Source organism: Schistocerca gregaria, chromosome 1, assembly GCF_023897955.1.
Source record: "Schistocerca gregaria isolate iqSchGreg1 chromosome 1, iqSchGreg1.2, whole genome shotgun sequence".
Lineage (NCBI taxonomy): Eukaryota > Metazoa > Arthropoda > Insecta > Orthoptera > Acrididae > Schistocerca > Schistocerca gregaria.
In genome coordinates, this window is record NC_064920.1 from 1,107,150,025 (window position 1) to 1,107,166,126 (window position 16,102).

The following is a 16,102-nucleotide window of genomic DNA, read 5'->3' on the forward strand; positions in this document are numbered from 1 at the left end:
CTTCTAGCATAGTGGTCATGTGACATGGAGTATTATTAAACATTGCTTGAAAAACATGTGATTCATTTAGCTCTGGAAACCTGGAAGAATCCATTGTAGCTCTGGTTTGCTATCTTGTTCAGTCTGCTGACAATCCTTGGGCACCATATGGAGTGTAGTGAGAGTCATAGCAGAAGACCTCTCTCATGGTTATCTGCGTCCCTATGTAAATAAGTAGCTACTGTTGATCGGTATTCCATGTTATCATGAGGAAATATGTGTCACCTTTGCTATGTGATCTTGCAGCAGGATTTTGTAGGGATCAGTGAGCATGAAGCTGTATTTAAATATGACACTATCCTATGATGCAGTAAGTAACATGTGCAGTTTTACTTGTTCTTCTGTAAACTGTGTGGAAACTCCAGCACTAATTATGATTAAATAGCTGACACTTGCCATCAACAGAGAGATAATATGAAAGAATTTCATCGTGACTTCAGTGGAGCCATATGATAGTTAAAACATGTTGCTTGAACCCTACGTAACACCCTGATACACATCATCCTGACTAAAGAGCATGGTATTATCGTTTTTAGAGTCACATCTGTTCCCAAGGAAATATGATGATGTGTTCAATAGAATTAAACCCATATTTCAACTTTTAAAAAATCTATTTATTACAATTGTTTTGAGTTTTATATGTCATACAGGTAGCAACAAATCTTCCCTCATACTGCAACTTTAAAACGTGGCCATTCTATTTTGTTCTGCAGCAACTTCAATCGCTATGCAGCAATATTTAATGAAAAATTGTTTTTGTATGCTTTGAATTTCATATATATTGTATTCAACCCTGTTGGAGTATCTATGCCATTCTGTATTCAGGTTCTGAGGTATGCACTTGTACAGTTACCGAACTTAATGTTATCATAATTAACTTTACACTCCAACATACACTTTACAATACCAATGAAAAGGATTTTAACATGGACTTTCCATTGACTTAGCCTGTCTACTACAGTAAAAGTTGCATGCTGTACATTCACAACACTTTGAAACTTTAGAAATACATTCTGCAATGATTCTTGAATTGATAGTTTTAATGTAACAGCACCAAAAACATTGCATCAGAGCCATAAGACAGTTAAGACCAGTTGCTTGAATTCGTTGTGTCCACATTGACTATTGATGCACTGACACAGCTGCTGCTGTTGTCAACGATATGAATGTTGAGGTGACATGGACCAACCCTCCATATATGTTAGATTTCTGCACAGTAACTCCAACTCTATTTGATTGAGCCTCATTTTCATAACCTGCTGTACATTCTCTTCTTCTGCTATAACTATGAAGTTAGTGCTGCCCCAAAATTAATACTTTTCGACCTCTTGGTGGTCATATGAACTGTATTGGTGCACCGCAACATCAATTTTACAGCTAACTATATGGTTGTTGACAGGTTTGTATATCCCCCCTCCTTTCCACCAGTTGCTTTCTATCAGTCATAATAGTTTATTATGCAATAGCCTCCCTCAAGATCATTGTGACTTGTCCGATACCACCTTTTTCATATGCATCCGTGTATTTATCGTACTATTCAGTGCTTCCTAGTGCCTTTTATGTGTAGTTTTATAGGTAGGGCTGTTGTTCAGTTCAGTTTGCCCAAAAACCTATTCTTCTTTGTAAATACATGCAGAATATTCTGGAATTACGTACATCCTCATGATTGTTAACAGACTGTTGTCATTAACAAAAATATGTACATATGCAAAATTAAATATCAGATCGTGAAATTGAAGTAATTACCATAATTGCAATTTGTCAATTCGCTACAAAAACATCATTATGATTCAAATGAAAATAAAAGTCATTACCCAGTGATGTAGTTTCATTTGTTATCCATTTTTATGTAATTCATTGTAATTAATGATACTTTTAAATTATGCAGAGATTTACCTATTGTTAGTTACACCACCCAAATTTACGACATTCCGGTATTTGAGAAAACACGTGTATTAAAGTAAAATCGACATAATTATTGAAATCAGACTGTGAATTAATTTTCACACATAAAGCCAAGATGATGATAAAAATATTATTTTATTTGACATATTTTATAACCTCTACAAATGTACCAGCAGTTAGTTTAGATGAAATTTTTTAATTGTAGGTTACATTTTGTAATAAATTAAAATTGTAGCGATTTTTAAATTGTATTTATGCTGCGTAGGCAGTGAATCAAGTTTTGTTTACTTCAGGAGTCAGTGCAATATACTTTGCTTTAGCTCAGTTTCGTCAGTTGTTTTGCACTTATGTCAGTTCTGTCGATTGGCTGATGCCAATAAATAATTTGTCAAGCTTGAAATTTTCGTGATGTTCTCATTATCCACAGCATCCACAACAATGATGAACCACAGGCCAACGCAAGTTAAGTAGTAATGTTTAAAGATCGTTACACGTTCACATCTGTTTGGTGTGGTCGGGAAGGCTACTATTTGAAACCTGTCAGTACAGAGAGGGCAGGTTGGATAGTACAGGGGGTGGGGTACTGCTTTGAATTTCCAGGATGCAGTCATGGGAAAAAAGTAGAATTGGGACTAGGTCCATGAACTGCTTTTATAAGCGAGGAAAAGAGTTGGATGGTGGCGATGCTATGTAAACAATAAATAAAGATTAAAGTGGTCATGGTTTTTTTACTCCAGTTGAGGTGAGGAAAGGACGTTGTCCAACATACATTTTTTATCTTAACACACAAAATTTGGCCACAGGTGAGGCAGTTGTCTATAAGAAGAATATAGCATGGCTTGTAGACTGTAGCAAATTGCAGAGAAACAGAGGATTGGTACAGAGAGACTTGGTGTTGACACTGGATGGTGTATGTAGGGGAAGAAATCCAGTCCTGCTCTACTACACCACCGCTGGAAACAGCAGTTACCACAAAATGCATAGAAATAACCAACCTAAAGTGGAATGGGTATGTAACACAGAAGCAGATACTGGGCTGAGAGAAATGTAATTCTTCTGCAAAAGGTGTAGTTTCCTAACTACTACTGCTGGAGAAAGAATTAGGTGATTCAGATGTACATTTTAATTATAAGTTAAAAATTAAGCCAAAGGCCTTGCCACAGTGGTAACACTGGTTCCCATCAGATCACCGAAGTTATGTGCTGTCATACTGGGCTAGCATTTGGATGGGTGACCATCTGGTCTGCTGAGCACTGTTGGCATGTGGGCTGCATTCAGCCCTTGTGAGGCAAACTGAGGAGCTACTTGATTGGAAAGTAGCAGCTTCTGTCTGAGAAACTGACATATGGCTGGGAGAGCAGTGTGCTGACCACATGGCCCTCCGTAACTGCATCCATTGATGAAGCCTCTGTTGAGAATGACACGGCGGCCATTCAGTACCTTTGGGCCTTCATGGCCTGTTCAGGGGAAGTTTAATTTTAGTTTTTAGTTAAATATTAAGCTGGATGTTATTAGACACTGAGCAAACAAAGGAAGAGGTTTTTTCTGCGTGTAAATGTATATGAAGAGATTAATAAAGTTTTTGTATGGGAGTATTTGTTTTCTGATTCCCTATCTTACCTATGGTGATTTACGTGTGTCTCTTTTGGATGGTAATGTTTCAGAAAAGCTGAAGTAGATAGTTAGAATTCCAGTTCATAGATTAAAGTGCTATTCTTTGACTTATCTTTCTAAAAAATGACATCACAGTAAAAATATCTTTTCTCCTGGATGACAAAAACTGTTACTCGCACAAACATAGTTGACACTCATCGCTGTGGCTGACGGGAGCTGCTGTATATGGGAAACGCCTTTACGGTCGTTCCCATCAGCCACCGCACCGAGTGTCAACGTTGTTTGTGCGTGTAATACATTTGACAGTGAGAGGCAACTAAGCAATGTATAGTTAAAAGTGCAGCAGCGGGGCTTAGATCATTATAGATCTGGCGAACTATTATATGCATTCCCTTACATTGTAGGCATTAAAATCATAGTCTTCTAGATATGCAGCACTTTTCATCTACTTGGAAGAGGGTGCTTGATACCTCAAAAATACAGACCGCACGTTGACAGCCATAAACATCTGAGTAACTACATCGCCAGGCACATTCAAGAACTGTAGAGAGAAGATGTATGATGATGATCGAAATGGGAAGCTGTTATGGATACGTAAATGATGTGCTGTGCTTTGCTATGCTGGAGTACTAGTTACTCTTCCGGATTTAATGTCCCTTTTAACACTCACTGTTTAAAGGGCGATTGAGCCAGACTAGTTGGTGATCACTCTATCCAATAACAACAGAAAAATATTTTCTTCATAGTGAGAGACAAACCAACACTTTCCATCACATTAAAGATTAGATTAGAAGTAGAATACAACACTTCGTAATGATGTGGAGCGTGTCAGGTTAATAAAAGGTGTCTATACAAGATATTACATTAGACAAAATATTACATGACACTCAATTTTTTTGTGGAAGTTGGGAAATTACCCACTTACTACATCTAAAAATTCATCTAATGAGTAGGAGGAGTTGCCATTAAAAATTCTTTTAATTTCCTTTTAAATGCTATATGGCTATCTGTCAGACTTTTGATGCTATGAGGTAAGTGACCAAAGACCTTTGTGGCCGCATAATTTACCCCTTCTGAGCCAAAGTTAGATTTCACCTTGAGTAGTGAAGATCATCCTTTCTCCTAGTGTTGTAGCCATGTACACTGCTATTACTTTTGAATTCGTTTGTATTGTTAATAATAAATTTTATAAGTGAATATATATATTGTGAGGCTACTGTGAAGATTTCTAGCTCTTTAAATAAGTGTCTGCAGGATGATCTTGGATGAGCTCCGGCAATTATTCTGACTACACACTTTTGTGCAATGAACACTCTTTTACTCAATGATGAGTTACCCCAGAATATGATGTCATACAAAAGCAGAGAATGAAAATAGGCATGGCAAGCTAATTTACTCAGATATATATCGCCAATAGCATAAGTAGCTGAAATCAAACGTTTCAGCAGATCCTCAGTGTGTTTTTTCCAGTTCAACCCCTCATCAATGCATACACCTAGAAATTTTGAATATTCTATCTTAGCTACCGATTTCTGATCGAAGTCTATATTTATTAATGGGGTCATTCCATTTACTGTGTGGAACTGTATATGCTGTGTTTTGTCAAAGTTTAATGAGAACCCGTTTGCAGAGAACCATATAATGACTTTCTCAAAAACATCATTTACAATTTCACCAGTTAATTCTGGTCTGTCAGGTGTGATAGCTATACTTGTATCATCGGCAAAAAGTACCACCTTTTCATTTTCGTGAATATAGAATGGCAAGTCAATATATATTAAGAACAGCAGAGGACCCAAGACCGAACCTTGCGGCACCCCATTCTTGATTGTTCCCCAGTTTGAGAAATGACCAGTTTGTTTTGCATATTATATGAACTGTTTATTTCAAGTTTCTGCACTCTTCCAGTTAGCTATGATTTAAACCATTTGAGCACTGTCTCATTCATACCACAGTACTTGAGCTTATCTAGAAGTATTCCATGATTTACACAATCAAAAGCTTTGATAGATCACAAAAAATTCCAATGGGCGACTTCCGGTTACTCAGAGCATTTATTATTTCATTAGTGAAAGTATATATAGCATATTCCATTGAAAATCCCTTCTGGAAACCAAACTGTCATTTTGTTAAAACTTTATTTTTACAAAGGTGTGAAGCTACTCTACAATACGTTACTTTTTCAAGAATTTTGGATAAGGCGGTCAGAAGAGAGATTTGGCAGTAATTGTTGACATCAGACATCCCCTTTTTTATGCAGTGGTATAACAATGGCATACTTCAGTCTATTTGGGAAAATACCCTGCTTCAGAGAGCTATTACATATGTGACTAAGAATCCCACTTATTTCTTGGGAACAAGCTTTTATTTTCCTGCTGGAAATGCCATCAATTCCATGTGAGATTTTATTCTTGAGAAAGTTTTTTATCTTCCTAATTTCAGAAGGAGAGGTGGGTGGAATTTCAATTGTATCAAATGGTGTGGGTAAGGCCTCTTTCTTTAACTGCCTTGCTTCTTCTAATAATCATTTAGATCCTATTTTCTCTACATTTAAAAAAATTATTTTTCAAATTACTTTCGACATCCGGCTTGTTGTTTATCAAGTTTACATTTCCTGTACTCTTGATTGTCCTATCTCCCTTCTAATAATATTCCAAATTGTTTTGATTTTTTTATCAGAGGTATTAATCTCAGGCATGATGCACATGCTTCTGGACTTTTTAATAACCTTTCTTGGTGTAGCACAGTAGTTTTTATAATATTTGGTTGTTCCTGGGTCATTACTCTTTCTTGTTGTTAGATATAGTTCCCTTTTGTGGTTACAAGACATTTTTATTCCTTAAGTAAGCGAAGGTTTTTTGCATAGTTTCTTATAATTAGATTTAACTACTTTCTTGGGGAAACAGTTCTCAAATTCTCTTACAAGTGTATCATGATGTAAGTTATATTTTAAATTATCATCAGGTTCCTTGTACACCTCATCCCAGTCTAACTGCTAAAGATTTTCTCTGAAATTTCTAATTGTTGAGTCATTAATTGAACACACAACTTTGGAGGGTAGTTTTGAATTACTGAATGGAGCTATGTCATATACTGTAACTAGCTGAGCATCATGATCAGGAAGCCCATTCTCAACAGGACAAGAATTTATGTTTTTAAACCTATATTGGTCTATAAGAGTGTTATCTATCAATGTGCTGCTGTCCTTTACTACCCCAGTAGGAAAAGTAATGACAGATGTCAAACTGAAAGAAGCGAGCAAGACTTCCAGGTCATTCTTCCTATTACACTCTTTCAGTGAATCAACATTGAAGTCTCCACAAATAATAATTTGCTTTCCCCTATCTGACAGGTAGCACAACAAGGCAAGGAATAAATGAAAGTTTCCTGAAAGGGACCTATATACTGTTACAATTATAAAAGAGCCCTCCTTCAGTTTAAGTTGACAGGCACATGCTTCTATATGTTGCTCTAGACAAAACTTTTTTGTATCTAAGCTTTCTACACAGTGATAACTTTTGACATATGTGGCAACTCCTCCTCCCACCTTATTCTCTCTACTCATATGTGCAGCTAGTTTATAACCACTGATATTTACCTCTTCCATATCAGACACAATGTGATGCTCAGACAGGCATAGTATATCTACACTCCTGGAAATTGAAATAAGAACACCGTGAATTCATTGTCCCAGGAAGGGGAAACTTTATTGACACATTCCTGGGGTCAGATACATCACATGATCACACTGACAGAACCACAGGCACATAGACACAGGCAACAGAGCATGCACAATGTCGGCACTAGTACAGTGTATATCCACCTTTCGCAGCAATGCAGGCTGCTATTCTCCCATGGAGACGATCGTAGAGATGCTGGATGTAGTCCTGTGGAACGACTTGCCGTGCCATTTCCACCTGGCGCCTCAGTTGGACCAGCATTCGTGCTAGACGTGCAGACCGCGTGAGACGACTCTTCATCCAGTCCCAAACATGCTCAATGAGGGACAGATCCGGAGATCTTGCTGGCCAGGGTAGTTGACTTACACCTTCTAGAGCACGTTGGGTGGCACGGGATACATGCGGACGTGCATTGTCCTGTTGGAACAGCAAGTTCCCTTGCCGCTCTAGGAATGGTAGAACGATGGGTTCGATGACGGTTTGGATGTACCGTGCACTATTCAGTGTCCCCTCGACGATCACCAGAGGTGTACGGCCAGTGTAGGAGATTGCTCCCCACACCATGATGCTGGGTGTTGGCCCTGTGTGCCTCGGTCGTATGCAGTCCTGATTGTGGCGCTCACCTGCACGGCGCCAAACATGCATACGGCCATCATTGGCACCAAGGCAGAAGCGACTCTCATCGCTGAAGACGACACGTCTCCATTTGTCCCTCCATTCACGCCTGTCGCGACACCACTGGAGGCGGGCTGCACGATGTTGGGGCGTGAGCGGAAGACGGCCTAACGGTGTGCGGGACTGCAGCCCAGCTTCATGGAGACGGTTGCGAATGGTCCTCGCCGATACCCCAGGAGCAACAATGTCCCTAATTTGATGGGAAGTGGCGGTGCGGTCCCCTACGGCACTGCATAGGATCCTACGGTCTTGGCGTGCATCCGTGCGTCGCTGTGGTCCGGTCCCAGGTCGACGGGCACGTGCACCTTTCGCCGACCACTGGCGACAACATCGATGTACAGTGGAGACCTCACGCCCCACGTATTGAGCAATGCGGCGGTACGTCCACCCGGCCTCCCTCATGCCCACTATACGCCCTCGCTCAAAGTCCGTCAACTGCACATACGCTTCATGTCCACGCTGTCGCGGCATGCTACCAGTGTTAAAGACTGCGATGGAGCTCCGTATGCCACGGCAAACTGGCTGACACTGACGGCGGCGGTGTACAAATGCTGCGCAGCTAGCGCCATTCGACGGCCAACACCGCGGTTCCCGGTGTGTCCGCTGTGCCGTGCATGTGATCATAGCTTGTACAGCCCTCTCGCAGTGTCCGGAGCAAGTATGGTGGGTCTGACACACCGGTGTCAATGTGTTCTTTTTTCCATTTCCAGGAGTGTATTACATTATTAGATTCAATGTCATCTAAACAAACCAAGAGCTCATCTACTTTATTCTGCAATCCCGGAATATTTTGGTGAAAAATGGTAACATTATTTTTTACTTTACTTTTGTGAGAATCTACTTTTTTCTTTAACCCACCAATGTTTTGGTTAAATATGGAAAAAATTATTATTTACTTTCCTGTTGTGAGAATTTTGTGAGTTTTGGACCTCTTTAGCACCTGCCTGCCTGAACTTCTCACTGGACACTGATATTAGCCTAAAAAAGAGGTACATCCACGAGTACTAGTGTCCCACCTTATAGATTTCGCTAACAACCCTGCCAGTTTACCCTTCCCTTTCCTATTGAGATGTAGGCCATGCCTTGTGAAATCTCCTCTATCAATAGCCTCGACAGGAACCAATCCTATGTCTGACAGAGTGGCCTCCCTACACAACTGGTCCTACTCCATATTTAATCTCCTGACAGAGCGGTTCAACTGGGGCTAATCATACCGCACAAAAGCAGGCACCCGCCTAGGATTGATATGGGTCGTTGCTGAGGCTATTTTCAGCAGGTCACACTCAATGCTGTAGACCTGATCCCTATCAATACTGTTTCCCACTTTACCCACTACCATCACATGATCCTGCTTTGTGAATCCCTTGTACAAGGAACCTATATCCTCTACCACCTGGCTAAGACTTGCACTTGGCTTGAAAAAGTTTGTGACCTGGTAGCTGTCACCTATTTTTTCCTGCAAAATCTGGCCTACACCTCTTCTATGGCTGTTACCTAGCAACAGAACTTTACTCTTACTTTCTACTTTTTTTTTAAACAGTTGGTTTCCTAGTGAAGTTTTGTTGCATCTTAACTACATCTACTTCTACTGGAGCCTCTTCCTTACTTAATTGTGGTAGCAAGGCAAATCTATTGGTTGTGCCAATTAGTAAACTGTCAGACACTGTCCTCTTTCTGTGGCCCCTGTTCCCAGCTACCACTTCCCACCGCTGTTTGCCCTCCTCCTCCCTTAACCCCTTCAGTTCCTCCCTGGCTCTGTCCAAATCAGCCTGAATGGCTCTAATTTTTTCCTCCTGTTCAGCTAAAATCCTATCTCTTGAGCAAAGCCTACAAGAGAATGGAAGAGTCTCGTTTGCTTCCGCAATTCCCATGCCGCTACAATTTCCCCGCCGGCCTCGGTGGTCTCGCGGTTCTTGGCCCGCAGTCCAGAACCGTGAGACTGCTGCGGTCGCAGGTTCGAATCCTGCATCGGGCATGGATGTGTGTGATATCCTTAGGTTAGTTAGGTTTAATTAGTTCTAAGTTCTAGGGGACTGATGACCACAGCAGTTGAGTCCCATAGTGCTCAGAGCCATTTTTTGAACAATTTCCCCAATGAAACCACCTGTCACAACAGCTGCACAAAACTTCTGAACTAACTTTCCTACTGCAGCTCACAAACTTAGTATCCATGGTAGTTTGGATATTAGTTAAAGAGATTTACTAAGTGATAACGATAATATATTAAATACAGATGAAAAAGGACACTAAATATGTTTTGGAAACTAATATGTAAGTAAGCTATTACCAAATGCACTTGTGGTATAACTGTGGTATAACACTAAATATGCACGATCAAAAATTAGGCCTAAACAACCGAATGTAACCAAAACGAACTTTTTGCGATAAGTGGAAGAATACGCAAATAAAAAAATGGTTCAAATGCCTCTGAGCACTATGGGACTTAATATCTATTGTCATCAGTGCCCTAGAACTTACATCTACTTAAACGTAACTAACCTAAGGACATCACACAATACCCAGTCATCACGAGGCAGAGAAAATCCCTGACCCCGTCGGGAATCGAACCCGGGAACCCAGGCGTGGAAAGCGAGAACGCTACCGCACGACAACGAGCTGCGGACACGCAAATAAAAGAAAAACCTTTAATGGCAAGCTTGAAGAGCAGATTAATGAATGTATTTAATTAGGTAATCTCTACCAAATGCACTTAAGATTGCGGTATAACGTTAAATATGCACACTCGAAAAGTAAGGCAAAGCCGCGAAATACAAGCGAAACTAACTTTTCGCGATTACTGGAAAAATACGCAAATAAAAGAAAAACCTTTAATGGTGAGCTTGAAAGGCACCCTAATGAACGTATTTAATCAGTTAAACTACAGCAAATGCACTTCCAATTGCGGTATAACGCTAAATATGCACACTCGAGAAATTAGGCCTAAGCAGCAGTAAGTAAACAAACGAACTTTTCGCGATTACTAGAACAATAAGAAAATAAGAGAAAAACTTTTAATGGTGAGCTTGAAGAGTATACTAAAGAACGTTTTTAATTAATTAAAAGTATTCAACTACAATTAATTACAACCTAATTAACTTATCTTTCACGAGAGCTCTGTCTCCGTACATGCGGCCTTGTGCAGGGCTACCAACCCAGACATGACGAGCAGTATTTCCTTGTGTTGACTGCCACTACAGATTGCACATATATGCCATAACGCCTGAGAAAATGCACCTGTACCTCTGATCGCTACAATAGTGGTGTCCAGATACTTTTGATCAGCATGTTTAAGCACAATGCCAAGAGTATGGTGGATTCACTAGATTAAGTTTCACAATTAGACTGGTGGTAGTTAGCATTGGGAGGAAAGATGTATCAGCTGCACATGAGAAGTAACAACAAGACTTTTACTGTAACAGAAGTGGAAAGACTGCTATGTGAAGGTCTTGCTACTGTAGTCGCTACCTCATGGAGGAAAAAAGTATACCATGTTGCTAAACTGATAAGAGAAGCACAGAGTAGAGATGGCAATATAAATGAAAACGAACAATTACCGATTTCTCTTAATGATGATGATGATGATGATTATGATGATGATGATGATGAAGACAACGGTTTTGGCTGATAGTGAAGGCGAACTGGATGGAATTACGCCATTGACATCATAAATTGTTGAGTGTAAATGTATACAGAATTAATTCTTTCTCTCTGCAATCGTCTAGGCTGTGTGGATAGTGTGTTATTTGGTATACTTAGATTTACATTATTATACGACGTTTTACATGCAGCTATTACTGTAACAATTTGGAATGAATTTTCATAGATATTGTCATTCACTTTGGGTGTTTTTATTTCCCAGTTTCATATACTATCAAACCCTTTGTCTCCATCGTCGTTCTCTCCATTGTTAGAAAAACGTAGCATGTATAAACGTTGATTGTAGCTTAATTTACAAAACGTACTTTGGAGTTGTGGGCTCGTGCGGTGGCAGTTATTGCAACCTCACAATCGCAGTGTAGCCAACCACACACGAGTTGTCAAGTGTCATGTTTCACTGGCTCGGGTATTGTTGGGGGCCAGACATGATGGTGGCAGCTGAGGTGCACCTCTGGGCTGTGTGTAAGTCAGTTTACACTTCATCTCCGATCAAGGTGGAGGGGGGGTAGCGTGCAGTGGCTTCCGGCTGTCAAACTGGCTGGGCTCTTGTGGTAATTCAGATGGAAGCACAGACCTTGCATGTATTTTTTTTGTTGGTTTTAAATAAAGTACACACCACCACTTCCTCCTCAAGTACTATTCTATTGGTAGCTCCGGTGCAATTTTGCAAGTATTGTGTTTGTGGCCTGCAGTGTTTGATACATGTGTATTAAAGTTCCCACCATTATTTACAAGCTCACAGTAGCATCACGGTGTCAGACTGCTCTTAGACAACCTGATAGTATGTGAGCATCTGTTTTTAACACATATAAGCGAAGACCAGTATACACCTAACCAACATAAAGTGTTTTCCAAAACTGCAGTAGCCTGTCGGTTGTTTAAATACACAATTTCCATCTAATTTGTTTACATAATGCATTGTGGTAATTGTTAAACGTTTAAAGTGTCACATTTACGATCTTAAAATTGTTATTTTGGAAAATCAGCAAAATATCAGATAATCGTAAAACTGTAAGTAGTGATGGAAGAAAGGTGGTGGAGTGCTTGCAGAAATACCACTCGGCAGAATACTCTGCTACAAATTCCAGAAATGAATTTATGCAAAAGACTGAGGCACATCTCAGGTGTTCAGATAGGATTAATAAGATTAGGGACAGAACACGAGTGAGGAGGAGTCCATCCACTGGTTGGTCCTCATGACACTCTCATTATGGTATACAGAGCACAAGGGACATACAATAAGCCTGCATACAGGGAAGGGGAGGAGAGGAGGGAGAGCAGAGATAAATGACACAGCTGCCTCAGAATGGGAGGACATTGAACTTTGGCCTTTCTCTTAAGGGGAGCAATGAGCCCCAATGAGGTAGAAGTGGTACTGATGCCCTACTACACTGTAAACTGTACTTGCAGTCAGTGACACATAGTGAACTTTTGTATCGTCTGACAATGCCAATTGTGGAAAATAATTTTCTTTGCTTCTTCTACTAAAGTTTTGTTATTTATCAGATGTTTTTTGGGTCATGTGAGCCAACGCTACTATTTTCACTGTTGCTGAAACATATACACACCTTTTCTTTCTTTCATGAATCTGATGAAGGTCCTAAAGATCAAATTATGTGATTGAGTGAAATGAAGAACTTTGTGATCAGGAACTATTTTAATTTCTACAAATTGTTGAACATTGAATCACTGCAGCTCAGCTACTCACCACAGTTTATTTTATTTCAAGTATGTCTTCACATATCACAGAACTAGTGGAATTACATTAAATGTGGTAGGAAAGGTTACTCAGTGTTTCAAAAATATAGCTACTTACAGTTTTATGGATGTTGCAGTTGACTGATTATTTTATTGTCAAAAAAATGGCTCTGAGCACTATGCAACTTAACTTCTGAGGTCATCAGTCGCCTAGAACTTAGAACTAATTAAACCTAACTAACCTAAGGACATCACACATATCCATGCCCGAGTCAGGATTTGAACTTGCGACTGTAGTGGTCGCCCGGCTCCAGACTGTAGCGCCTAGAACCACACGGCCACTCCGGCCGGCTTTATTGTCAACTCCAAAGAGATTTATCTTTTCTACCTCTAATGGAACTGTGTGTTGAATTTGTGTTATAGCAATTTTCCCCCAAGGTTGACTGTGTCGCAACAGAATCAAGCCTTTTTAAGATATCATAGCAGCATCTAAGTCATAGATTAGTCAACATAACTCACACAACATAGCTACTATGGACAATGATAGTGTAGGCGCCTGTGCTGATCAGATAAATAAAGAATAACATCTTATTGTTTGCCTCTTTCAGTACTCTGAAGATCATTGATACATACCTATCTGACTAACAGGAAGAGTGGCTGTTTGGTTAATAATACTTGATAAATGGCACATGTAGTATTAAATAATATCAGTTACAGGAGTGAGTTACAAGAAATTATTGAGTACTTTCCAGAAGAAAGACCTGTAACAACATGATTAAAACTCTCCACTATATGCCATGTTAGAAAAAATCTATTTTTAAAATTAATAATAAGATGCTATTTTTGAGAATGAAAATATGTGTCTTAGCTACACTTGTCACAGGACAAGCTTGAAAAATCAGGTTTTAATAGCACAGTAAAAATAGACAATTCCAGCTATGAAATAGAGGCTGATCAAACATAGCTGAAATATATCATCCAAATAGTTCACAACAATGCAGACAAAAGCAATCACCAGAGACTGACAGTAAATGTCTCTTGTATATACCTGGAGTTTTTATAGTCATCTCCAACTGGATTATAAAAAAAAATATTCCACTAACCGACTGCTTAAGACAAGCCTAAGCAATGTGTCAGAGCTCTGTCATCAATAAAATAACGGGTACTTTAGATGGGCATCACTGCCATGGGGGGACAGGGGAGATGTGTCCCTTACAATATTTTTTGAGAAGCAATTTCAGTTTTTTATACTTAGTTGACAAAAGATAACAAAATTAAACGAAAATTTTCAAGCTTAATTAATCACACATACTAAAAGCTCATGTGCAGTAAGAATTAATGGTTTACATGATTTACTAACATGCTACTAAATCAGATCCACTTGTATTATTCACAAAAAAGACAATATTCCTAGTTTCAATGAATTGTATTGGTATGAGTACAAGTGATGTGGGAGCAGGGTGGATAAGCATGAATCTATTTGGTTGTTCTGTAAGTATGTAGGAGGGGTGGCCAGGCGGTAGCTGGCTAACAGTCGGATGCCACGCAACAATCACTTACAGTCCAGTGTTGTATAATGACAAAGTTATAGTCTTTGCATGTGTCAAGAGGAATTGCTATTTATTCAATGTTGACTTTTTTTAAAAAAGCAAGAGAATGATTCTCTATAAGGATAGAAGTTAAAGCAATGAACTAAAATTTGTGCCATGGTTGGAACTTGAACTTGGGTCTCCTGCTTATGTACCCAGAAAAATGTTATTCCATCAGATCAAAGGAATGACGTTAAGTAAATGTTTATTACAAAAGTATTCCAGTTTACTCAGTTTTTCAACTACAATGTAGTAGAACGCCTAGTTTATAGGAATTTAACAATTGTGTTTTAAACTGATCTAAATATAGCATGTAGCCAAATATGGTCTATACATATTATTTCTTCTCCTGCTTAGACCCCCTTGTGATCTGTACCCTATCTAACAAGACATTCCCTGCATTAATTTAGAGTTGGTTATGCCCATGGGTACTTGGGTCTAGTATACATCACCTGATTCAACACAAATTATCACAACAAGAACAGTGTCTAAGTTTAGAATACATTTACAATGCATTAAAAGTTGTTAAAGTCTGTAAACTTTGATGACATGTTCCTTCAGAATTCTAGCCCCTCAACTGATGAATGAATGGACTCTGTAGTGCGATGTAGGTGAGCAATTTGCATTACAGAGTTTCCTTTTTTGTGTCTGTCACATGATGTAATCAAATGAATCACGAATGTTGATGAACAAATTACAAAAGCTATGTGTCAAAGGATCGCAGCCCTCCATGGTGCACATTCTCGCTGTTGAATGCTACATTATCAATACCATCCTGGCGTTTCACTTCAGCTGTTTTCTCTGAAACAAGAAAAATGTAGTTAATGGTTGCTACGATATCTATTGTGTATTGTAAACTGGTACTGTTCTTACACAATAATTATCAGATAACAAATTTGAATTTCAAAAATGAAATGCACGGGAAACCATCACACAAGTTATACTACTACAAACAGTGCAACATACAAAAGTATCAAATCGTATCAGAGGAAGGCTGGAGAATGAAGTGAGTATGTTACTGGCCAAACCCGATTTTAGAATGAACTAGTTTTGCTTAGGTCAAACACATTCATCCTGTTACCAATAGGATAAAGCAGTTTAGCCTAGGTCGAATCAGTTTATCCTAGTTAGAATTTACATACTTTAGGATAAACTAGTACGTCCTAGTCTGAACTAATGTTGCCAAGTCGGAAAGCATGTCGCTACCTGTATGAACGGGGAAACCCCCGAATCATCTCTGGTTCG

At 39.3% G+C, this 16,102-nt stretch overlaps 1 protein-coding gene across 1 annotated transcript in view; it reads right to left on the reverse strand.

Moving 5' to 3' along the window:
• Positions 1–14,542: 14,542 nt before the first annotated feature.
• The window catches only part of LOC126283162 (sialin-like), a 186,260-nt gene continuing 184,700 nt past the window's right edge, over positions 14,543–16,102 (reverse strand). The window contains exon 10 of the mRNA XM_049982250.1: positions 14,543–15,658. Within this exon, the coding sequence (XP_049838207.1) occupies positions 15,561–15,658 (98 nt within the window). The 3' untranslated portion in view covers positions 14,543–15,560. The remainder of the gene's footprint in view (positions 15,659–16,102) is intronic.